This window comes from Saccoglossus kowalevskii, chromosome 4 (genome assembly GCF_978046115.1).
Source record: "Saccoglossus kowalevskii chromosome 4, keSacKowa6.1, whole genome shotgun sequence".
NCBI classification, from domain to species: domain Eukaryota; kingdom Metazoa; phylum Hemichordata; class Enteropneusta; family Harrimaniidae; genus Saccoglossus; species Saccoglossus kowalevskii.
Genome location: NC_140644.1, coordinates 41501447 through 41525805, shown reverse-complemented (window position 1 = coordinate 41525805; position 24359 = coordinate 41501447). Strand labels below are relative to the sequence as shown.

General features: G+C 40.6%; 1 protein-coding gene across 1 annotated transcript in view; it reads right to left on the bottom strand.

Moving 5' to 3' along the window:
• Positions 1 to 2040: 2040 nt before the first annotated feature.
• The window catches only part of LOC100366516 (stromal interaction molecule 1-like), an 81546-nt gene continuing 59227 nt past the window's right edge, over positions 2041 to 24359 (bottom strand). The window contains exons 13-14 of the mRNA XM_085498132.1: positions 19012 to 19178; positions 2041 to 6472 (exon numbers count right to left, since the gene is read on the bottom strand). Coding sequence (XP_085354258.1) covers positions 6330 to 6472; positions 19012 to 19178 — 310 coding nt within the window. The 3' untranslated portion in view covers positions 2041 to 6329. The remainder of the gene's footprint in view (positions 6473 to 19011; positions 19179 to 24359) is intronic.

The following is a 24359-nucleotide window of genomic DNA, read 5'->3' as shown; positions in this document are numbered from 1 at the left end:
ATTGGTTGATAAATATATCACACTTATAATCTGAATGCTAATTTCCCAAACAATGGATGACAGTGATGTTGATTGGTTGATAAATATAGCACACTTATAATCTGAATATGCTAATTTCCCAAACAATGGATGACAGTGTTGTTGATTGGTTGATAAATATAGCACACCTATAATCTGAATATGCTAATTTCCCAAACAATGGATGACAGTGATGTTGATTGGTTGATAAATATAGCACACTTATAATCTGAATATGCTAATTTCCCAAACAATGGATGACAGTGATGTTGATTGGTTGATAAATATAGCACACTTATAATCTGAATATGCTAATTTCCCAAACAATGGATGACAGTGATGTTGATTGGTTGATAAATATAGCACACCTATAATCTGAATATGCTAATTTCCCAAACAATGGATGACAGTGATGTTGATTGGTTGATAAATATAGCACACTTATAATCTGAATATGCTAATTTCCCAAACAATGGATGACAGTGATGTTGATTGGTTGATAAATATAGCACACTTATAATCTGAATATGCTAATTTCCCAAACAATGGATGACAGTGATGTTGATTGGTTGATAAATATAGCACACTTATAATCTGAATATGCTAATTTCCCAAACAATGGATGACAGTGATGTTGATTGATTGATAAATATAGCACACCTATAATCTGAATATGCTAATTTCCCAAACAATGGATGACAGTGTTGTTGATTGGTTGATAAATATAGCACACTTATAATCTGAATGCTAATTTCCCAAACAATGGATGACAGTGATGTTGATTGGTTGATAAATATAGCACACTTATAATCTAAATATGCTAATTTCCCAAACAATGGATGACAGTGATGTTGATTGGTTGATAAATATAGCACACTTATAATCTGAATATGCTAATTTCCCAAACAATGGATGACAGTGATGTTGATTGGTTGATAAATATAGCACACTTATAATCTGAATATGCTAATTTCCCAAACAATGGATGACAGTGATGTTGATTGGTTGATAAATATAGCACACTTATAATCTGAATGCTAATTTCCCAAACAATGGATGACAGTGTTGTTGATTGGTTGATAAATATAGCACACTTATAATCTGAATATGCTAATTTCCCAAACAATGGATGACAGTGATGTTGATTGGTTGATAAATATAGCACACTTATAATCTGAATATGCTAATTTCCCAAACAATGGATGACAGTGTATGTTCTTGTACATGCTGAGTCAACTGACAGTTGTAACAATGGAATAAATTTACATGGTTAAGCAAAATAGAAGAAATATTTTTCAGACTAGCATGGAGAGGACTGATAATAGGATGGTTAACTATTAGACAGCAGGTCTTACAGTATTGTTTGCCAATAATTTTTCTATATACATGTACTCCATGTTTAGCCTCTTGGCATCCCAATTGAATGACTGAGGGTAAAATGAGAAATGGGAATTTCACAAACCACAAGCCATGTGATGTCATTAGCCAGAGATCGGGAAGAGTTCCTTTTGTACCCGCTAACCCTACCTTCCAGCACTCCCCATTTAATTGTACATGCCCCTCCTAAGGACGTCTATAGTTATCTAGAGGGGGCATATACAAATGAATTGGGTAACTGTGAGTGTTAGGGACGGGCGGTACAAAAGGAACTCTTGCCCAGAGATCTTTATCTATTGACTGATAAAGCCCACTAGTTGTCGAGGCACACAAGGCAAAATTAGTAAACAATAAGTGCATCTCTTATAATTTATGCAAATCGTATGCATTAAGTTTCTTTGAACAGCAAAAATTCAATCTTTATGCAAATCAGGTAATTATTATGCACAGATTTCAACCAAAAACTCATCAGGTCTGTACATTATTTCATTCAAATTTAATGAGTGGTTTTTCAATGGGAACATGCATACAGGATAACCACAATGACTTCCAATACAAATTACAAAGTTAATCGGCAACACTTCCAGCAGCCCATGTACAAATGTATTGGACCACTACACAACATCTGCAAACACGACTACAGAATCACTTGCAAAAAGTGTTTATTTCTTAAAGCAGAATGTTTTACATCAATAAGGCAGGTATTGTCAGAAAATAAAACGTCAGGTACAAACAGGAGGAATTCACTTCCAACTTTTCCAATAATAATTATTGCATTTCAGCGTCCATAAATCAATATATAAAACAAAATATGACATATATATAATTTGGCCACAAAGATCCATACATCAAAATGTGAACATTCAAAATTAAAGACCAGTCTTAAAATATACAACTATATATTAGAGTAGATTTTTAGTCACAAACTGAATAGTAGATTCATCTACATTTTTAAAATGTTGTTTATTTCAGATCTTAAGTTATTACTTCTACATCTAAAATAGTTCACACTCATTACCCACAAGTTGCTGCCATCACATTCAGGTGTCATTATACATCAAAATATGCAAATAAGATATAAATTATCAGAGGTGATGGAACCTTCTCAAGGTTGTAAAGACAGAATACAATTGTGTTTCACGTCTACAAGACCTGCTTCAATGAAATATATTATACCAACATTTCAATTGCCTGTCTAAGCATATGTTATTTTGATTGGTTGAGGGTGCAATTGTAATCATGCAAGCCATGATTAAATATATGATATACCACATTTGTTTTCATGTTTAGAAGTAGACCCCAAAGATGCACAACACAAAAATTGGTAGAAATATTAATATTTTGTGCCACGGATGTATTTTGGGTTCAAAAAAGAGAATGAACTGAAAATAGTTTTACCGAAATATACAAACCAAGCAACAAAAAAATAATCTAGCATACAACACCAATTGGTGTGTATATTAGATTTAATATATGCGGCATTGGTTCTAAACGAAAGTACATGTCATTGTATAAACCATGTAATGCTGATTTGTGAATGTGCACCACTGATCGGTGTATAATCCAAGGGCATTTCATTTAACCACAGTTGCAAATAGAGTACTTCAGATAATCAAAATTTATTTCTGTGTTTCAGAATTAGTTTTAAAATAAAGTTGGTATACTATAATAGGAATACTTCCCCCACATTCAATTTTGATTAGTACACTCCATATACATGCATACATGTACTTGTGAAACTGGTGAAAATCTTGTTGGGGTGTGTATTATTACACAAATAATCATAAAACAAGCTGCCTAAATTGTCCTAAAAGCTCAAGTTTCAAACTGCATGTCACAAGAAAATTATTTGTAGAGGTAATTATGAATGTCGTCTGTGGCAGATTTTAGAGAAATAGCATTTAGAAAGTACAAGTTGTGTCAGAATCATAGTTGGTTCAATAGCAAACTAAACTGAACAGCCATTTTGAAACTTAAAACAAATACATGACATAATGTGTGCATTCATCAACAAAATGACCACCTGGCAGCCATTTTGAAGCTGATCTAAAAAACAAAATGACCACCTGGCAGCCATTTTGAAGCTGATCTAAAAAACAAAATGACTTTCAAGGTTTCATAATGTCCATTTAACTTATAAAGTTTGCAGAAGTCGACACGACCTGAATCCAGTTCTGAAATGGCCTGCCATATGGCCATCAAATAGTGAAATGAATGTCAATGCACCTAATATGTTTAGGTGAGATTGGGTCAGGCATGTCCAAGATACAAGTAAAGAGAGACACATACACACAGATCAACCCATGAGTCAATGTTTTAAGACTGTCTGAACTGAAACCTAAAAATACTTGTTATCATTGTGTTGATAGTCACTACCATGGACAATATCATGTTACAGTAGACAAGAAATGCATAGTATTCATTGCAAGAAAACGTATACATGTAGTATGTAAATTAGTGAATATCAGTTCTGATTGAAAAAACAACAACACTAAAATAGACACATTTCAAAACAAAACAAATTCAACATGAGACGCACATCATACTCGACAACAATAGTTTACAATACAAGATTACATTTAACTTCACAAACACCAAAATGCACAACAATTTACAATAAAAATAAAAATAAAAAACATGCAAGCTGTTTAAACATCAAAAATAGCAATACAAATTGACAAGCATACTGTACAAGAGATAGTTGTATACCATCACCAGCACCATTCTGTGTTACCCTAAACATCTACACTGTTTGTAACACAGGTAGGTAGAATGAAAACTTATCATCGCTAAACGAGATCCGCTCAAGATACAACACCACAATGGTGAGTATGAATGCTTGAATAATACTCCTAAAGAAGTTTTGAGCAAAAATAAATAAAAAATATCAAACTTTATAAAAGCAACATTATTGATAGAGAAAATGTCAATGTGACAGATGAACATGAAAAGCAAGAATCAAATCTCTCAAAACTACATCGTAAATTTTTCAATAAACATATTTGTAATTGTAACCTTACTTCAGCTGTAAAATGTAAATATTAAATAAATTATCACAGAGGGCGCTGTTCTACACCAGGCAGTTCAGTTAAAGGCATACAAAATAAGTTTATTTCTTAACAGCATAACCTGGTAAACAGCTTGTTACAGCATAATTTATTTATCCCTGTAATTGTGAAATACACGACTATAGCTCCCCCTTCTGATCCAGCGTATGTAGTACAAAGTGTCTGTGGTTGTTAGTATCTGTTAACACACACAATTATTTTCAGTCAATCATTTTGACCATCATCTAGAAAGCTGTTGTTCATTATAAAAAGTGAGTAATATATAAAATTATACAAAACAATTATCAGTGTTTTTATCTATATACATAATTGTTTTGTCATCTCTACTGTGCATATAGGATGTGGCTGACATGGAAGAATTCCAAATGTATAACAAAAAATTACTACCTCATTTAAAACATAATAAATGATATGTTAATTTATTAAACATTTGCAACAACAATCTGTACCTCATCCAAGATCTGGTTCAGGATATGTACGTAATTTTATTGTTTGAAATTGTCATCAGTCAGCCATCATTGATTGGTTGATCAAAATTATTCCATGTCTTAGTATGTATAAAGTTTGAAGTGAAAAAAATCTTAAATGTTGGCTACGTTCAGTTGAATTTACAAACAGAAATGTGCATCATCTACGTTCAATGATTAATCCTTCTACAATGTTTTCAGACAATCAGGAAACGCATGCCAGAGATCTGGTTCAGGACATGTCAAAATACCCAATTTTGGTGCATTTTTACGACTAAAAGTGGCCACCAATCAGCCATCTTTGATCAAATCACAGAATTATTGCATGTGCAAATATTTCAGTCAAGAAGAAGTCAAGCCTAACAGCATATGATACTTTCATATAAAAAGTTTCACAAAAAGGGAATGTAATTTGCATATTACGTCATATAAATATGACATCCCAGGAACTGAAAATGATTTCATCTATAATACTGATGTGAATTAGTTCAAATTTTCACTGTGTATATTACTCATGTGTATAATTATAATAATAGGAATTAGAATTAGAATGTTGCAAAGACACAAAAAACAACTATTTTGGTCCCTAGTTGTTATATATAGCCTGTATAAAATATGAAGAAATGAGGATTATTTCAGTTCTATTGCCATGGCAAATATATTATATGAATGAGTGGTACCAGTATGCTGCCATGTTCTAAACTTTCTACCAATATAAAGTCCTACTGTGGAAGTTATTGATGAAATCATTTTCTCAATTTTTCAGTGGCTATGATGTCATACTTTATGCAAAGTCTTTTGCTGAAGAATCAAGTTAGTGGACTAGATATACTGATAAAAAGTTGGATATCTAAAGAATTAAAAGTGATAAAAATAAAACTGTAAATTACATTCTCTTGCATTCATGGAGCTCTTTCAACTGGGATAATTATGTTGTTAGCCTAGATTTCCTTTTTCAGTATGTGGGATATTTGAAAAGAATAGGTCCAGGGGTGTTCGATACAGCTATAGATGGTTGCACACTGAGGACTAAACAATATGCCCCTGTTTATAACCTCGTCCAATAAGGACCAACAATTTCTTGTCTAAAAACAACCTTGACATGGCAAGGTTTAGAGCAATCTATTCTGCATATATAAATGCAAATAACAAACCAGGATAAAGCCTATAAGTTATATATACGTTCATGTCAAATGAACTAAGAAAAGCTCTCTTTGTTTATTGCATTCAACATTATGGGTATTGCTGGTCATGTGACACAACAAATGTCATCTTCATAGCAAATCAAAAAAAAAAAAAGTCAGCTTGCAATCTCTTCACATCATTTCAATTGCATTAAAGAGGCAAGGCAATTTGGGTAGATGGGGCGGGGGGGGGGATTCAATCACAAAGACCTCCTTTAAAGAGATTTCGTTTTGATACTACTTTTTAACAGACTTATTTTCTTTTTCTTTTTCTTCTTTTCCTCATTTTCCAAACTATCTGAGCTATCATCAGCTTCATTGAAGTCATCCAAAGCTGGACCATGTTTCTTGAACCAGCCTAATAGAGAAACAAATCAAGGCTGCAGTCAATGCCAATAAAATAGCTGTTATGTTATTAAAGTGGTGAGTATTATGTTGCCATACAATGCAATTGCCATCATTTCTGTTATGAGAGACAGGGGCACACACACACCATACAATATAATTGCCATCATTTCTGTTATGAGAGACAGGGGCACACACACCATACAATGCAATTGCCATCATTTCTGTTATGAGAGACAGGGGCACACACACCATATAATGCAATTGCCATCTTGTCTGCTATGAGAGACAGGGACACACTATACAATACAATTGTCATCTTGTCTGCTATGAGAGACAGGGACACACACACACCATACAATACAATTGCCATCATTTCTGTTATGAGAGACAGGGGCACACACACCATATAATGCAATTGCCATCATTTCTGTTATGAGAGACAGGGGCACACACACCATATAATGCAATTGCCATCTTGTCTGCTATGAGAGACAGGGGCACACACACCATACAATACAATTGTCATCTTGTCTGCTATGAGAGACAGGGACACAGACACACCATACAATGCAATTGCCATCTTGTCTGCTATGAGAGACAGGGACACACACACACCATACAATTCAATTGCCATCTTGTCTGCTATGAGAGACAGGGACACACACACACTATACAATGCAATTGCCATCTTGTCTGCTATGAGAGACAGGGACACACACACACCATACAATACAATTGCCATCTTGTCTGCTATGAGAGACAGGGACACACACACACTATACAATGCAATTGCCATCTTGTCTGCTATGAGAGACAGGGACACACACACACTATACAATACAATTGTCATCTTGTCTGCTATGAGAGACAGGGGCACACACACACCATACAATACAATTGCCATCTTGTCTGCTATGAGAGACAGGGACACACACACACTATACAATGCAATTGCCATCTTGTCTGCTATGAGAGACAGGGACACACACACACTATACAATGCAATTGCCATCTTGTCTGCTATGAGAGACAGGGACACACACACCATATAATGCAATTGCCATCTTGTCTGCTATGAGAGACAGGGACACACACACACACCATATAATGCAATTGCCATCTTGTCTGCTATGAGAGACAGGGACACACACACACTATACAATGCAATTGCCATCTTGTCTGCTATGAGAGACAGGGACACACACACCATATAATGCAATTGCCATCTTGTCTGCTATGAGAGACAGGGACACACACACACACCATATAATGCAATTGCCATCTTGTCTGCTATGAGAGACAGGGACACACACACACACCATACAATACAATTGCCATCTTGTCTGCTATGAGAGACAGGGACACACACACACTATACAATGCAATTGCCATCTTGTCTGCTATGAGAGACAGGGACACACACACCATATAATGCAATTGCCATCTTGTCTGCTATGAGAGACAGGGACACACACACACACCATATAATGCAATTGCCATCTTGTCTGCTATGAGAGACAGGGACACACCATACAATGCAATTGCCATCTTGTCTGCTATGAGAGACAGGGACACAGACACACCATACAATGCAATTGTCATCTTGTCTGCTATGAGAGACAGGGACACACACACACCATACAATGCAATTGCCATCTTGTCTGCTATGAGAGACAGGGACACACACACACCATACAATGCAATTGTCATCTTGTCTGCTATGAGAGACAGGGACACACACACACCATACAATGCAATTGCCATCTTGTCTGCTACGAGAGACAGGGACACACACACCATACAATGCAATTGCCATCTTGTCTGCTATGAGAGACAGGGGCACACACACCATACAATACAATTGCCATCTTGTCTGCTACGAGAGACAGGGACACACCATACAATGCAATTGTCATCTTGTCTGCTATGAGAGACAGGGACACACACACACCATACAATGCAATTGCCATCTTGTCTGCTACGAGAGACAGGGACACACACACACCATACAATGCAATTGCCATCATGTCTGCTATGAGAGACAGGGGCACACACACCATACAATACAATTGCCATCTTGTCTGCTACGAGAGACAGGGACACACACACACCATACAATGCAATTGCCATCTTGTCTGCTATGAGAGACAGGGGCACACACACCATACAATACAATTGTCATCTTGTCTGCTATGAGAGACAGGGACACACACACACACACACACCATACAATGCAATTGCCATCATGTCTGCTATGAGAGACAGGGACACACACCATACAATATAATTGCCATCTTGTCTGCTATGAGAGACAGGGACACAATTGCTGTTACGAGAGACAGGGACACACACCACACAATGCAATTGTCATCTTGTCTGCTACGAGAGACAGGGGCGCACACACACACACACACCATACAATACAATTGTCATCTTGTCTGCTATGAAAGACAGGGACACACACACACAATACAATACAATTGTCATCTTGTCTGCTATGAGAGACAGGGACACACACACACCATACAATGCAATTGCCATCATTTCTGTTATGAGAGACAGGGGCACACACACCATATAATGCAATTGCCATCTTGTCTGCTATGAGAGACAGGGACACACACACACCATACAATACAATTGCCATCTTGTCTGCTATGAGAGACAGGGACACACACACACCATACAATACAATTGCCATCATTTCTGTTATGAGAGACAGGGGCACACACACCATATAATGCAATTGCCATCTTGTCTGCTATGAGAGACAGGGACACACACACACCATACAATACAATTGCCATCTTGTCTGCTATGAGAGACAGGGACACACACACACCATACAATACAATTGTCATCTTGTCTGCTATGAGAGACAGGGACACACACACACCATACAATACAATTGTCATCTTGTCTGTTATGAGAGACAGGGGCACACACACCATATAATGCAATTGCCATCTTGTCTGCTATGAGAGACAGGGACACACACACACACACACCATATAATGCAATTGCCATCTTGTCTGCTATGAGAGACAGGGACACACACACACCATACAATACAATTGCCATCTTGTCTGCTATGAGAGACAGGGACACACACACACCATACAATGCAATTGCCATCTTGTCTGCTATGAGAGACAGGGACACACACACCATACAATACAATTGTCATCTTGTCTGCTATGAGAGACAGGGACACACACACCATACAATGCAATTGCCATCTTGTCTGCTACGAGAGACAGGGACACACACACACACACCATACAATGCAATGCAATTGCCATCTTGTCTGCTATGAGAGACAGGGACACACACACACACACCATACAATGCAATTGCCATCTTGTCTGCTATGAGAGACAGGGGCACACACACCATACAATGCAATTGCCATCTTGTCTGCTATGAGAGACAGGGGCACACACACACCATACAATGCAATTGCCATCTTGTCTGCTATGAGAGACAGGGACACAGACACACCATACAATACAATTGCCATCTTGTCTGCTATGAGAGACAGGGACACACCATACAATGCAATTGCCATCTTGTCTGCTATGAGAGACAGGGACACACTATACAATACAATTGCCATCTTGTCTGCTATGAGAGACAGGGACACAGACACACCATACAATGCAATTGTCATCTTGTCTGCTATGAGAGACAGGGACACAGACACACCATACAATACAATTGCCATCTTGTCTGTTATGAGAGACAGGGACACACCATACAATGCAATTGTCATCTTGTCTGCTATGAGAGACAGGGGCACACACACCATACAATGCAATTGTCATCTTGTCTGCTATGAGAGACAGGGGCACACACACCATACAATGCAATTGCCATCTTGTCTGCTATGAGAGACAGGGACACACACACACACCATACAATGCAATTGTCATCATGTCTGCTATGAGAGACAGGGACACAGACACACCATACAATACAATTGCCATCTTGTCTGTTATGAGAGACAGGGACACACCATACAATGCAATTGTCATCTTGTCTGCTATGAGAGACAGGGGCACACACACCATACAATGCAATTGTCATCTTGTCTGCTATGAGAGACAGGGGCACACACACCATACAATGCAATTGCCATCTTGTCTGCTATGAGAGACAGGGACACACACACACCATACAATGCAATTGTCATCTTGTCTGTTATGAGAGACAGGGACACAGACACACCATACAATGCAATTGCCATCTTGTCTGCTATGAGAGACAGGGACACACACACCATACAATGCAATTGTCATCATGTCTGCTATGAGAGACAGGGACACAGACACACCATACAATGCAATTGTCATCTTGTCTGCTATGAGAGACAGGGGCACACACACCATACAATGCAATTGCCATCTTGTCTGCTATGAGAGACAGGGACACACACACACCATACAATGCAATTGTCATCTTGTCTGTTATGAGAGACAGGGACACAGACACACCATACAATGCAATTGCCATCTTGTCTGCTATGAGAGACAGGGACACACACACACCATACAATGCAATTGTCATCATGTCTGCTATGAGAGACAGGGACACACACACACCATACAATACAATTGCCATCTTGTCTGTTATGAGAGACAGGGACACACCATACAATGCAATTGTCATCTTGTCTGCTATGAGAGACAGGGGCACACACACCATACAATGCAATTGTCATCATGTCTGCTATGAGAGACAGGGACACACACACACCATACAATACAATTGCCATCTTGTCTGTTATGAGAGACAGGGACACACCATACAATGCAATTGTCATCTTGTCTGCTATGAGAGACAGGGGCACACACACCATACAATGCAATTGCCATCTTGTCTGCTATGAGAGACAGGGACACACACACACCATACAATGCAATTGTCATCTTGTCTGTTATGAGAGACAGGGACACAGACACACCATACAATGCAATTGTCATCTTGTCTGCTATGAGAGACAGGGACACACACACCATACAATGCAATTGTCATCATGTCTGCTATGAGAGACAGGGACACAGACACACCATACAATACAATTGCCATCTTGTCTGTTATGAGAGACAGGGACACACCATACAATGCAATTGTCATCTTGTCTGCTATGAGAGACAGGGGCACACACACCATACAATGCAATTGTCATCTTGTCTGCTATGAGAGACAGGGGCACACACACCATACAATGCAATTGCCATCTTGTCTGCTATGAGAGACAGGGACACACACACACCATACAATGCAATTGTCATCATGTCTGCTATGAGAGACAGGGACACAGACACACCATACAATACAATTGCCATCTTGTCTGCTATGAGAGACAGGGGCACACACACCATACAATGCAATTGCCATCTTGTCTGCTATGAGAGACAGGGACACACACACACCATACAATGCAATTGTCATCTTGTCTGTTATGAGAGACAGGGACACAGACACACCATACAATGCAATTGCCATCTTGTCTGCTATGAGAGACAGGGACACACCATACAATGCAATTGTCATCTTGTCTGCTATGAGAGACAGGGACACAGACACACCATACAATGCAATTGCCATCTTGTCTGCTATGAGAGACAGGGACACACCATACAATACAATTGCCATCTTGTCTGCTATGAGAGACAGGGACACAGACACACCATACAATGCAATTGCCATCTTGTCTGCTATGAGAGACAGGGACACACCATACAATGCAATTGCCATCTTGTCTGCTATGAGAGACAGGGACACACCATACAATACAATTGCCATCTTGTCTGCTATGAGAGACAGGGACACACCATACAATACAATTGCCATCTTGTCTGCTATGAGAGACAGGGACACAGACACACCATACAATGCAATTGTCATCTTGTCTGCTATGAGAGACAGGGACACAGACACACCATACAATGCAATTGTCATCTTGTCTGCTATGAGAGACAGGGGCACACACACCATACAATGCAATTGCCATCTTGTCTGCTATGAGAGACAGGGACACACACACACCATACAATGCAATTGTCATCTTGTCTGTTATGAGAGACAGGGACACAGACACACCATACAATGCAATTGCCATCTTGTCTGCTATGAGAGACAGGGACACACCATACAATGCAATTGTCATCATGTCTGCTATGAGAGACAGGGACACAGACACACCATACAATGCAATTGCCATCTTGTCTGCTATGAGAGACAGGGACACACCATACAATACAATTGCCATCATGTCTGCTATGAGAGACAGGGACACAGACACACCATACAATGCAATTGCCATCTTGTCTGCTATGAGAGACAGGGACACACCATACAATACAATTGCCATCTTGTCTGCTATGAGAGACAGGGGCACACACACCATACAATGCAATTGTCATCTTGTCTGCTATGAGAGACAGGGACACAGACACACCATACAATGCAATTGCCATCTTGTCTGCTATGAGAGACAGGGACACACCATACAATGCAATTGTCATCATGTCTGCTATGAGAGACAGGGACACAGACACACCATACAATGCAATTGCCATCTTGTCTGCTATGAGAGACAGGGACACAGACACACCATACAATGCAATTGTCATCATGTCTGCTATGAGAGACAGGGACACAGACACACCATACAATGCAATTGCCATCTTGTCTGCTATGAGAGACAGGGGCACACACACCATACAATGCAATTGTCATCATGTCTGCTATGAGAGACAGGGACACACACACCATACAATGCAATTGCCATCTTGTCTGCTATGAGAGACAGGGACACACTATACAATACAATTGCCATCTTGTCTGCTATGAGAGACAGGGACACACACACACCATACAATACAATTGCCATCTTGTCTGCTATGAGAGACAGGGACACACACACACCATACAATGCAATTGTCATCTTGTCTGTTATGAGAGACAGGGACACACACACACCATACAATGCAATTGCCATCTTGTCTGCTATGAGAGACAGGGACACACACACACCATACAATGCAATTGCCATCTTGTCTGCTATGAGAGACAGGGACACACACACACCATACAATGCAATTGCCATCTTGTCTGCTATGAGAGACAGGGACACACCATACAATGCAATTGTCATCTTGTCTGTTATGAGAGACAGGGACACACACACACCATACAATACAATTGCCATCTTGTCTGCTATGAGAGACAGGGACACACACACACCATACAATGCAATTGCCATCTTGTCTGCTATGAGAGACAGGGACACACACACACCATACAATGCAATTGCCATCTTGTCTGCTATGAGAGACAGGGACACACACACACCATACAATACAATTGCCATCTTGTCTGCTATGAGAGACAGGGACACACCATACAATGCAATTGTCATCTTGTCTGTTATGAGAGACAGGGACACAGACACACCATACAATACAATTGCCATCTTGTCTGCTATGAGAGACAGGGACACACCATACAATGCAATTGCCATCTTGTCTGCTATGAGAGACAGGGACACACTATACAATACAATTGCCATCTTGTCTGCTATGAGAGACAGGGACACACACACACCATACAATACAATTGCCATCTTGTCTGCTATGAGAGACAGGGACACACACACACCATACAATGCAATTGCCATCTTGTCTGCTATGAGAGACAGGGACACAGACACACCATACAATGCAATTGCCATCTTGTCTGTTATGAGAGACAGGGGCACACACACACCATACAATGCAATTGCCATCTTGTCTGCTATGAGAGACAGGGGCACACACACACCATACAATGCAATTGCCATCTTGTCTGCTATGAGAGACAGGGGCACACACACACCATACAATGCAATTGCCATCATTTCTGTTATGAGAGACAGGGACACACACACACCATACAATGCAATTGTCATCTTGTCTGCTATGAGAGACAGGGACACACACACACCATACAATGCAATTGCCATCTTGTCTGCTATGAGAGACAGGGACACACACACACACACACACACCATACAATGCAATTGTCATCTTGTCTGCTATGAGAGACAGGGGCACACACACACCATACAATGCAATTGCCATCATTTCTGTTATGAGAGACAGGGACACACACACACCATACAATGCAATTGTCATCTTGTCTGCTATGAGAGACAGGAACACACACACACCATACAATGCAATTGTCATCTTGTCTGCTATGAGAGACAGGGACACACACACACCATACAATGCAATTGCCATCTTGTCTGCTATGAGAGACAGGGACACACACACACACACACACCATACAATGCAATTGTCATCTTGTCTGCTATGAGAGACAGGGGCACACACACACCATACAATGCAATTGTCATCTTGTCTGTTATGAGAGACAGGGGCACACACACCATACAATACAATTGCCATCTTGTCTGTTATGAGAGACAGGGACACACACACACCATACAATGCAATTGTCATCTTGTCTGCTATGAGAGACAGGGACACACACACACCATACAATGCAATTGCCATCATGTCTGCTATGAGAGACAGGAACACACACACCATACAATATAATTGCCATCTTGTCTGCTATGAGAGACAGGGACACACACACACTATACAATGCAATTGTCATCTTGTCTGCTATGAGAGACAGGGACACAGACACACCATACAATACAATTGCCATCATGTCTGCTATGAGAGACAGGGACACAGACACACCATACAATACAATTGCCATCTTGTCTGCTATGAGAGACAGGGACACAGACACACCATACAATACAATTGCCATCATGTCTGCTATGAGAGACAGGGACACACACACACCATACAATGCAATTGCCATCATGTCTGCTATGAGAGACAGGGACACACACACACCATACAATGCAATTGCCATCATGTCTGCTATGAGAGACAGGGACACAGACACACCATACAATACAATTGCCATCTTGTCTGCTACGAGAGACAGGGACACACACACACTATACAATGCAATTGTCATCTTGTCTGCTATGAGAGACAGGGACACAGACACACCATACAATACAATTGCCATCATGTCTGCTATGAGAGACAGGGACACACACACACCATACAATATAATTGCCATCTTGTCTGCTATGAGAGACAGGGACACACACACACCATACAATGCAATTGCCATCATGTCTGCTATGAGAGACAGGGACACAGACACACCATACAATACAATTGCCATCTTGTCTGCTACGAGAGACAGGGACACACACACACCATACAATGCAATTGCCATCTTGTCTGCTATGAGAGACAGGGGCACACACACCATACAATACAATTGCCATCTTGTCTGCTACGAGAGACAGGGACACACACACACCATACAATGCAATTGCCATCTTGTCTGCTATGAGAGACAGGGGCACACACACCATACAATGCAATTGCCATCTTGTCTGCTATGAGAGACAGGGACACAGACACACCATACAATGCAATTGTCATCTTGTCTGCTATGAGAGACAGGGACACAGACACACCATACAATGCAATTGCCATCTTGTCTGCTATGAGAGACAGGGACACACACACACCATACAATGCAATTGCCATCTTGTCTGCTACGAGAGACAGGGACACACACACACCATACAATGCAATTGCCATCTTGTCTGCTATGAGAGACAGGGGCACACACACCATACAATGCAATTGCCATCTTGTCTGCTACGAGAGACAGGGACACACACACACCATACAATGCAATTGCCATCTTGTCTGCTATGAGAGACAGGGGCACACACACCATACAATGCAATTGCCATCTTGTCTGCTATGAGAGACAGGGACACAGACACACCATACAATACAATTGCCATCTTGTCTGCTACGAGAGACAGGGACACACACACACCATACAATGCAATTGCCATCTTGTCTGCTATGAGAGACAGGGGCACACACACCATACAATGCAATTGCCATCTTGTCTGCTATGAGAGACAGGGACACAGACACACCATACAATGCAATTGCCATCTTGTCTGCTATGAGAGACAGGGGCACACACACCATACAATGCAATTGCCATCTTGTCTGCTATGAGAGACAGGGACACAGACACACCATACAATGCAATTGTCATCTTGTCTGCTATGAGAGACAGGGACACAGACACACCATACAATGCAATTGCCATCTTGTCTGCTATGAGAGACAGGGACACACACACACCATACAATATAATTGCCATCTTGTCTGCTATGAGAGACAGGGACACACACACACCATACAATACAATTGCCATCTTGTCTGCTATGAGAGACAGGGACACAGACACACCATACAATACAATTGCCATCTTGTCTGCTATGAGAGACAGGGACACAGACACACCATACAATGCAATTGTCATCTTGTCTGCTATGAGAGACAGGGACACACCATACAATGCAATTGTCATCTTGTCTGCTATGAGAGACAGGGGCACACACACCATACAATGCAATTGTCATCTTGTCTGCTATGAGAGACAGGGACACACACACCATACAATACAATTGTCATCTTGTCTGCTATGAGAGACAGGGACACAGACACACCATACAATGCAATTGTCATCTTGTCTACTATGAGAGACAGGGACACACACACCATACAATGCAATTGCCATCTTGTCTGCTATGAGAGACAGGGGCACACACACCATACAATGCAATTGCCATCTTGTCTGCTATGAGAGACAGGGACACACACACACACCATACAATGCAATTGTCATCATGTCTGCTATGAGAGACAGGGACACAGACACACCATACAATACAATTGCCATCTTGTCTGTTATGAGAGACAGGGACACACCATACAATGCAATTGTCATCTTGTCTGCTATGAGAGACAGGGGCACACACACCATACAATGCAATTGTCATCTTGTCTGCTATGAGAGACAGGGGCACACACACACCATACAATGCAATTGCCATCTTGTCTGCTATGAGAGACAGGGACACACACACACCATACAATGCAATTGTCATCTTGTCTGTTATGAGAGACAGGGACACAGACACACCATACAATGCAATTGCCATCTTGTCTGCTATGAGAGACAGGGACACACACACCATACAATGCAATTGTCATCATGTCTGCTATGAGAGACAGGGACACACACACACCATACAATGCAATTGCCATCTTGTCTGCTATGAGAGACAGGGACACAGACACACCATACAATGCAATTGCCATCTTGTCTGCTATGAGAGACAGGGACACACACACACCATACAATACAATTGTCATCTTGTCTGCTATGAGAGACAGGGACACACACACACACCATACAATGCAATTGCCATCATGTCTGCTATGAGAGACAGGGACACACACCATACAATATAATTGCCATCTTGTCTGCTATGAGAGACAGGGACACACACACACCATACAATGCAATTGCCATCTTGTCTGCTATGAGAGACAGGAACACACACACACCATACAATACAATTGTCATCTTGTCTGCTATGAGAGACAGGGACACACACACCATACAATGCAATTGCCATCTTGTCTGCTATGAGAGACAGGAACACACACACACCATACAATACAATTGTCATCTTGTCTGCTATGAGAGACAGGGGCACACACACCATACAATGCAATTGCCATCTTGTCTGCTATGAGAGACAGGGACACACACACACCATACAATGCAATTGCCATCTTGTCTGCTATGAGAGACAGGGACACACACACCATACAATGCAATTGCCATCATATCTGCTATGAGAGACAGGAACACACACACACCATACAATACAATTGTCATCTTGTCTGCTATGAGAGACAGGGGCACACACACCATACAATGCAATTGTCATCTTGTCTACTATGAGAGACAGGGACACACACACCATACAATACAATTGTCATCTTGTCTGCTATGAGAGACAGGGGCACACACACCATACAATGCAATTGCCATCTTGTCTGCTATGAGAGACAGGAACACACACACACCATACAATACAATTGTCATCTTGTCTGCTATGAGAGACAGGGGCACACACACCATACAATGCAATTGTCATCTTGTCTACTATGAGAGACAGGGACACACACACCATACAATACAATTGTCATCTTGTCTGCTATGAGAGACAGGGACACACACACACCATACAATGCAATTGCCATCATGTCTGCTATGAGAGACAGGAACACACACACACCATACAATACAATTGTCATCTTGTCTGCTATGAGAGACAGGGGCACACACACCATACAATGCAATTGTCATCTTGTCTACTATGAGAGACAGGGACACACACACACCATACAATACAATTGTCATCTTGTCTGCTATGAGAGACAGGGACACACACACACCATACAATACAATTGTCATCTTGTCTGCTATGAGAGACAGGGACACAGACACACCATACAATTCAATTGCCATCTTGTCTGCTAATAAGAGACAGGGACACACACGCCATACACTCACTTGATTTCTTTTTTATCCGCAGATTTGAAGTTGAAGATGATAATGAAGCTGGTCCATTGTTCAATCTTGCAAGGTTATTAGCAGAGTGTGAGATACCCAATGTAGTAGGTCTTGTTAATGTATTCTTTGTATCAATATGATGGGGTGCTAAGACATCTGTGGTTGGGCTAAAACATAAAAATAAATACATGTTGTATCTGCCCTATTATAATATTGTAAAGTATATCATAAACAGTTCAGAATAAAATGATGACTCTCGATATATATTTTTTGAATCTGCTGCTTCTATTTTACACACAACTAACACATGATGCATCACACGATTGAAAGACTTGACAGATTTTATTATGGATTGCTTTTCCCAAAATAGATCTGTACAGTAAGTGATTTATGTTAAATGGTGCTGTCACAATAGTAGAGATATTAAGAAACTACCCATTTAGTGCCATTGACATTTTAAAATTATATATATTTACAAGTATGTAATACCTAAAAAAAAGTACCATATTGGGGTAGCAGAACGTGCTGTATGCGAGTGGTAAAATGTATTCTTTGCGAGTGGCAAAAACAGACGTATGCAAGGGTGAAATGAGTTTCAACATGTATAGCAAATATTCTATATGCAGATAAAATGGCGTATGCGAGGGTTATTCTTTGCGTGATGTAAACTATGTTTTATTTGAGTTAAAGAATGTCTGGATTCTAGACAAGATTCATCACGGATGAAGTCACTTTTCCTTTGTAAATACCTGGATTTTAACAGTGTAACAACATACTTCAATATGGATTTCTTCACGGTTAGACTCAAAAAGATTGTCAGTCATGACTGACTGTGAACACTTGCATATATAAAGAATATGTTAAAGAATCATAAAATTATAATTATCGTTAGTAAAAACACATGGTCACATAGAGGTCACGCCTATGAAAATGAATTCCTTTGTCACGCACTGCTGATTCCGTGAAAACAATGGCAGGCTTGAAAAGTAGTCACACCTCAGAGAAGTGTTAAATTTGCCACAAGCAATGGACACAAAAACTAAGATGGTTGTTAACTAGCACACAATTCCAGCATAATACATTGATATGAATCGATAGTATACGTGAAGAAATAAAGTGTATGTTGAGTGATAGCCCGTAGGTTTACATCATTGTCACTATATCCTTGTTGTGGACAGGAAGTTTGTTTACATGCAACCCGGAATGAAACAGAACGTTCGCCGTTGCTTGACCAGAATAGAGGGAGTGTGTTTACGGCCTCAATACCTAAACACTTAGACCTAAACATTTCAATTTGTATGAGGTTTAAAGAACTCATAACAAATTATAAACAAGTAGTAATAAGTTATATGTTTCGTTAAAATAAGAATTGGTGTTGAAATAATCATACAAGTATAGTTAACATCGGTAAAAAAAAATGTGTACAATGGCATGCTTCAAAGTAATCTTGTTTGAGACATTAAATTTCATCAAAAATCAAATTATGGTTCTTGAGATATCAGTGGAACAGACGGACGGACACACATACACACACACTAACTGCAAAGACTCCCATTGTGTGCTTTGCACACAGGAGTCCAAAACTATATGTAGATCCATTCATGGTACCATAGACTGGAGGGTCTATGATGAGACATGCAAAGCGTTTTTTTTTTAAGATTGGATATTTATCAGTACTTTCAAAAATTTCAATAATGTACCATTGTCACTGTCAGTGTGTTTTTGCACCTTGAACATGTCAAAAGTACTACTCTTGTGTGGTTTGTTTGAAAGAAAATGACTGATATTGTTTCACTTTTAGGTGATAATGGTGAAGTTCACATTGCTTTTTTGATTTTCTTGTAGCATGTTGTTCAGTAATATATTAAAGGGAATTGCAGATTAACGCCATATTACAAGCACTATGTGAAAGACACAATTTCAAAACAATATATAGCCAGGCGATTGCGGTTTGAATTACTGTACATATGAATAAATATTAATTCTGCAGCAAATTATATTTTTACCATTCTCAAACATTCCTTGCATATGTCCGTTCCCCTGGGCTGTTTTTACCATTCGCAAATGACTCATTTCACCCTTGCATATGTCCGTTCCCCCTGGGCTGTTTTTACCATTCTCAAATGACTCATTTCACCCTTGCATATGTCCGTTCCCCTGGGCTGTTTTTGCCATTCGCAAATGACTTATTTCACCCTTGCATATGACCGTTTCCCTGGGCTGTTTTTACCATTCGCAAATGACTCATTTCACCCTTGCATATGTCCGTTTCCCCTGGGCTGTTTTTACCATTCGCAAATGACTCATTTCACCCTTGCATATGTCCGTTCCCCTGGGCTGTTTTTGCCATTCGCAAATGACTTATTTCACCCTTGCATATGACCGTTTCCCTGGGCTGTTTTTACCATTCGCAAATGACTCATTTCACCCTTGCATATGTCCGTTTCCCCTGGGCTGTTTTTACCATTCGCAAATGACTCATTTCACCCTTGCATATATCCGTTTCCCTGGGCTGTTTTTACCATTCGCAAATGACTCATTTCACCCTTGCATATGTCCGTTTCCCTGGGCTGTTTTTACCATTCGCAAATGACTCATTTCACCCTTGCATATGTCTGTTTCCCTGGGCTGTTTTTACCATTCGCAAATGACTCATTTCACCCTTGCATATGTCCGTTTCCCTGGGCTGTTTTTACCATTCGCAAATGACTCATTTCACCCTTGCATATGTCAGTTTCCCTGGGCTGTTTTTACCATTCGCCAATGACTCATTTCACCCTTGCATATGTCCGTTTCCCTGGGCTGTTTTTACCATTCGCAAATGACTCATTTCACCCTTGCATATGTCAGTTTCCCTGGGCTGTTTTTACCATTCGCCAATGACTCATTTCACCCTTGCATATGTCCGTTTCCCTGGGCTGTTTTTACCATTCGCAAATGACTCATTTCACCCTTGCATATGTCCGTTCCACTGGGCTGTTTTTACCATTCGCAAATGACTCATTTCACCCTTGCATATGTCCGTTTCCCTGGGCTGTTTTTACCATTTGCAAATGACTCATTTCACCCTTGCATATGTCTGTTTCCCTGGGCTGTTTTTACCATTCTCAAATGACTCATTTCACCCTTGCATATGTCCGTTTCCCTGGGCTGTTTTTACCATTCGCAAATGACTCATTTCACCCTTGCATATGTCCGTTTCCCTGGGCTGTTTTTACCATTCGCAAATGACTCATTTCACCCTTGCATATGTCCGTTTCCCTGGGCTGTTTTTACCATTCGCAAATGACTCATTTCACCCTTGCATATGTCCGTTCCCCTGGGCTGTTTTTGCCATTCGCAAATGACTTATTTCACCCTTGCATATGACCGTTTCCCTGGGCTGTTTTTACCATTCGCAAATGACTCATTTCACCCTTGCATATGTCCGTTTCCCCTGGGCTGTTTTTACCATTCGCAAATGACTCATTTCACCCTTGCATATATCCGTTTCCCTGGGCTGTTTTTACCATTCGCAAATGACTCATTTCACCCTTGCATATGTCCGTTTCCCTGGGCTGTTTTTACCATTCGCAAATGACTCATTTCACCCTTGCATATGTCTGTTTCCCTGGGCTGTTTTTACCATTCGCAAATGACTCATTTCACCCTTGCATATGTCCGTTTCCCTGGGCTGTTTTTACCATTCGCAAATGACTCATTTCACCCTTGCATATGTCAGTTTCCCTGGGCTGTTTTTACCATTCGCCAATGACTCATTTCACCCTTGCATATGTCCGTTTCCCTGGGCTGTTTTTACCATTCGCAAATGACTCATTTCACCCTTGCATATGTCAGTTTCCCTGGGCTGTTTTTACCATTCGCCAATGACTCATTTCACCCTTGCATATGTCCGTTTCCCTGGGCTGTTTTTACCATTCGCAAATGACTCATTTCACCCTTGCATATGTCCGTTCCACTGGGCTGTTTTTACCATTCGCAAATGACTCATTTCACCCTTGCATATGTCCGTTTCCCTGGGCTGTTTTTACCATTCGCAAATGACTCATTTCACCCTTGCATATGTCCGTTTCCCTGGGCTGTTTTTATCATTTGCAAATGACTCATTTCACCCTTGCATATGTCTGTTTCCCTGGGCTGTTTTTACCATTCTCAAATGACTCATTTCACCATTGCATATGTTCGTTTCCCTGGGCTGTTTTTACCATTCGCAAATGACTCATTTCACCCTTGCATATGTCCGTTTCCCTGGGCTGTTTTTACCATTTTCAAATGACTCATTTCACCCTTGCATATGTCCGTTTCCCTGGGCTGTTTTTACCATTCGCAAATGACTCATTTCACCCTTGCATATGTCCGTTCCCCTGGGCTGTTTTTACCATTCTCAAATGACTCATTTCACCCTTGCATATGTCCGTTTCCCTGGGCTGTTTTTACCATTCTCAAATGACTCATTTCACCCTTGCATATGTCCGTTTCCCTGGGCTGTTTTTACCATTCGCAAATGACTCATTTCACCCTTGCATATGTCCGTTTCCCTGGGCTGTTTTTACCATTTGCAAATGACTCATTTCACCCTTGCATATGTCTGTTTCCCTGGGCTGTTTTTACCATTCTCAAATGACTCATTTCACCCTTGCATATGTCCGTTTCCCTGGGCTGTTTTTACCATTCGCAAATGACTCATTTCACCCTTGCATATGTCCGTTTCCCTGGGCTGTTTTTACCATTCGCAAATGACTCATTTCACCCTTGCATATGTCCGTTTCCCTGGGCTGTTTTTACCATTCGCAAATGACTCATTTCACCCTTGCATATGTCAGTTTCCCTGGGCTGTTTTTACCATTCGCCAATGACTCATTTCACCCTTGCATATGTCCGTTTCCCTGGGCTGTTTTTACCATTCGCAAATAACTCATTTCACCCTTGCATATGTCCGTTCCCCTGGGCTGTTTTTACCATTCGCAAATGACTCATTTCACCCTTGCATATGTTCGTTTCCCTGGGCTGTTTTTACCATTCGCAAATGACTCATTTCACCCTTGCATATGTCCGTTTCCCTGGGCTGTTTTTACCATTTTCAAATGACTCATTTCACCCTTGCATATGTCCGTTTCCCTGGGCTGTTTTTACCATTCTCAAATGACTCATTTCACCCTTGCATATGTCCGTTTCCCTGGGCTGTTTTTACCATTCGCAAATGACTCATTTCACCCTTGCATATGTCCGTTTCCCTGGGCTGTTTTTACCATTCGCAAATGACTCATTTCACCCTTGCATATGTCCGTTTCCCTGGGCTGTTTTTGCCACTCACAAAGAATACATTTAACACCTCGAATAGGCCATTT